The sequence below is a fragment of the Hibiscus syriacus genome, unplaced genomic scaffold (genome assembly GCF_006381635.1).
Source record: "Hibiscus syriacus cultivar Baekdansim isolate YM2019G1 unplaced genomic scaffold, ASM638163v2 tig00112981_pilon, whole genome shotgun sequence".
Taxonomy (NCBI): Eukaryota; Viridiplantae; Streptophyta; class Magnoliopsida; order Malvales; family Malvaceae; genus Hibiscus; species Hibiscus syriacus.
Genome location: NW_024063431.1, coordinates 227,889 through 231,587, shown reverse-complemented (window position 1 = coordinate 231,587; position 3,699 = coordinate 227,889). Strand labels below are relative to the sequence as shown.

The window sequence follows — 3,699 nt, the reverse complement described above, 5'->3', positions numbered from 1 at the left end:
TAAGTTTATATGTTATTCATATCATGTTCATATTAGTATCATCATTGGAAATACAGGTAAAGTGATCATAATGCATTGAATATTATCATTGTTTACGTTTATATGTTGCATTGCCTTGAATATATTTCTATTGATTGCCTCACTAAGTGTATACTTAGCATGTGATATTTTCACGTGTAGGTAAAAGGAAGAAAAAGGTGTAAGGAGATGAGTTTGACAACAACCATCAAGGAATATTTTCAGGTAATAGTAATGACATCCTATGTTGTTCTAAAGTTTCTAGTTGGCATAAATGAAATATCTGCAAATTTTTATTATAGTTAGTATTAAATAAAATTATAGTATAAAAAATATTTCTATATTAAATTATATTTTAATTATTAATTAAATTGGATTTTTAAATAAGGAAATTTTATTTATTATATGAACAGAGCATAACTGCTTGTTACTACCTGAGATCAGATTTGGATTAGAAGTTGAAATATTATATTTTGAATTCCTTGATTATTTATTTTATAATATAAATGGTTACAAATATGAAATTTGTGAAAAAAACAAAATTTTACCTATTTTGGGTTAAGAAATGTTTTGATTATTTGATGTGATATCTATGACTCGTGTACGGAGTCCTCTAGAGCCGTAACCATGTATATAGTGAACCATAGAATGATCACCCTAAGTAGAGCCATACCAAACCTCTTTTTGTCAGTAGTAACGGAATAGACATTCACAAAGGAGGAACGATTATGAACATTTACACTTTGCTTTAAATTTATAGATTAAATTTCTTTCTGAATGAAAGAATGCGAATTAGATACCATGCAGTTAGGATTGATAGAAATAAAATGTATCTGGTAGAAAACAATCAATCTGGGTAGAATTTTGTATTTAATAAAAACATGTCTGAGTAGATATTATGATGGGTTAGGTGTTATATAACAATTCATTCTTTATCGATTATCTTATATGTACTAACATATTTCTTGTTTTTTTCATTTTCTATCTTTTTACATCACATCATCATAACATAATGCAAAGGTATCATCAAAAGACATAACATATTCAGTGTCTTTGGAAAAACACAATTCTAATGTCTTCTGAACAAAAAATTGTTAAATCATTGAAAAGTTCTTTAAAAATATCAAAATTTTTTAACATCTTTCATTAATTATTGTACTAATATTTATTTTGAACATCTTTCATTAACCATTGTACTAATATTTATCTTAAATAACAAAGGAATCCAATCAAATCCAAATTTCAAAACCCACTTTTCTTTACATTAATAGTACTTGAAGCCGCAATTTGTACCGAATGGGAGAAAATGATTCTGGTACATGAACAATAAGCTGGAAAGTCATCATTTACACCTTAAAACTGATTAAAAATCAACATAAGGTCAGATTATCAGTTAAATAATTAAGAACTGTTGCTCAGATTGGACAGTATAAGTTACACATTCACTGGCGTGTTTCTTCGAAAATTCTGTCTTCTAAGGGATTCATCATCTATTCGTCGACTTAAATTAGGGTTATGATCAAGTACATAATCATATAATGTTTATTACAGTTGCAAAGACAACAAATACTATTACAATTAGTACAGGTATCAAGGTCATGATTTTTTTTTAAAGAAGATGATTTTCTTTTTAAAAGTAGTTGATTATTTTTTAGAAAGTAGAATAACGAAACAATAATCGAAATAACAATCCGTTATTGTTGAATTATGATAACGATTCATCACTATTTTTTACTATATGTGACTGTTTCGGACACCATCTCTATTGCTTCGTAGAAATTGTAATTCCACTAGCGGACCACAGTTTAAATCCCACACATCGTAAAGACATAAACGAGTAATGCAGACAAAAATTCTTAATGTAACTTTATTTTTATGAACAGAAAAATGTCCAGAAGTGGCGAATTCAGTTTGAAAACGACGCGTGGAGTTCTGAATCTCGCAACTAATTGAGGCGATCTGCATAAAAAAATCAAACATTTTTAACTTTGGGGCTGATCAGCCGAACCTTGAATAAGAGTTTCAACGTGATAAACGTGCCAAGCATGGCCGAAAACAGTTCATGAAGTATGCTCATTTAAAGCCCAGGAATTTCTTGTTCTCTCCCAACACCCCGCCCCCACTCCTTGCCTGCTCATCCCTTCCATTTCCTCCATTTTTTCTTCTTTTTTGCCGCATAATCCCTTCTTGTGTTGCCTTTTTTAATGTCCCTTTCTGTCCAACAAAGAGTAGAAAGAATTTACATTTCAGAGGGGAGCAATACCATGTCTTCATCTTCTTCGTCTTCTCAAATCACATTCGGCCGAGACGCCTCCTCAACGCTGCAGCAACGTCTCCAGTTCCTCCTCCAAAGCAGGCCTGAATGGTGGGTGTATTCCATTTTCTGGCAAGCTTCCAGGAAGGCTCATAACCACCTTGTGTTATCATGGGGCGATGGATATTTTCAAGGGACCACGGTTTTTACAGGCAAATCTAATAAGCTTGGCCAACCCAGATTTGTGTCTAGTTTTGAGATAATGGTGGATGCCGATGTCACTGACTTCGAGTGGTATTACACCGCATCGATAACCCAAGTTTTCGCCATCGGAGATGGCGCTGTTGGGAAGACCTTCGGCTCAGGCTCCTACATATGGTTGACTGGAGACCAGGAGCTGCAGTTGTACGAATGTGACCGAGTTAAAGAAGCTCAAATGCGAGGAATTCGGACCATAGTCTTCCTTTCGACATCCTTCGGGGTTGTTGAATTGGGATCTTCCGAAATGATACAAGAGAATTGGGCCATGCTGCAGCTTGCAAAATCAATTTTCGGTTCTGAGGTCCAAATTGCAACTCAAATAGTCCCTCATCTTGATATTGGGAAGGTTTCAAGTGATCATAAGCAACAAAGTGACACAAACAAAGATACTAAGGATTTATTACTCCGTTCGTCATCGGACTCCGGTGCTGGTTCTGAAGGCAATTTTGCCTCCGCCGCCGATATGGAGTTCAACGTTCAGTTGAAGAAGAGAGGATGGAAGCCGGGGAGTGGAAAAACAACCCCTTCAAACCACGTCGAAGCCGAAAGGGTTCGACGCGAGAAGCTGAACCATCGATTCTATGCACTTCGATCCGTGGTTCCTAACGTGTCCAAGATGGACAAAGCGTCTTTACTTTCAGATGCAGTAGCCTATATCAACGAGCTTCGATCCAAGATTGAAAAACTGGAGATTTCCCTCAAAGTTCAATCCCAAAAATCAGAGCTAAGCGCCATTGGCAATACAAGGCAGACCTCAAACTATGGGCCAACACTCATGAAAGTCGACGTGAAGATTGTAGGGTCAGATGCCATGATTCGAGTTCAATGTCCTGATGTCAATTACCCAGCTGCAAGACTGATGAGAGCTCTTAGAGCCCTAGAGCTTCAGGTGCACCATGCCAGCATATCAACTGTGAATGAGCAAGTGCTCCAAGATTGAGGACTGCTATATTTCAGAGATGTAGTTGAAGTAAGAGAAAATCGCCTCAGTGACCAAAAATGCCTTATAATATACGATTTTAATCAACTTTTTTTGGATTTGCCAAAATGACCAACAAAATCGCAATGCGAAACAAAAATCGCAATGCGATTGAGAAAATCGCAACGCGATTCCAAGAATCGCAAAACGGCAAAAGAAAATCTCAAAAGCAGTAGAGCTGTTCGTA

The 3,699-nt window shown here is 35.7% G+C and overlaps 1 protein-coding gene across 1 annotated transcript; it reads left to right on the top strand.

Annotated features, from left to right (window-relative positions):
• Positions 1–2,282: 2,282 nt before the first annotated feature.
• LOC120184978 (transcription factor MYC2-like) lies at positions 2,283–3,473 on the top strand. The gene has a single exon (XM_039189311.1). It carries the CDS (start codon positions 2,283–2,285, stop codon positions 3,471–3,473), a length of 1,191 nt encoding a protein of 396 aa, XP_039045242.1.
• Positions 3,474–3,699: the final 226 nt, after the last annotated feature.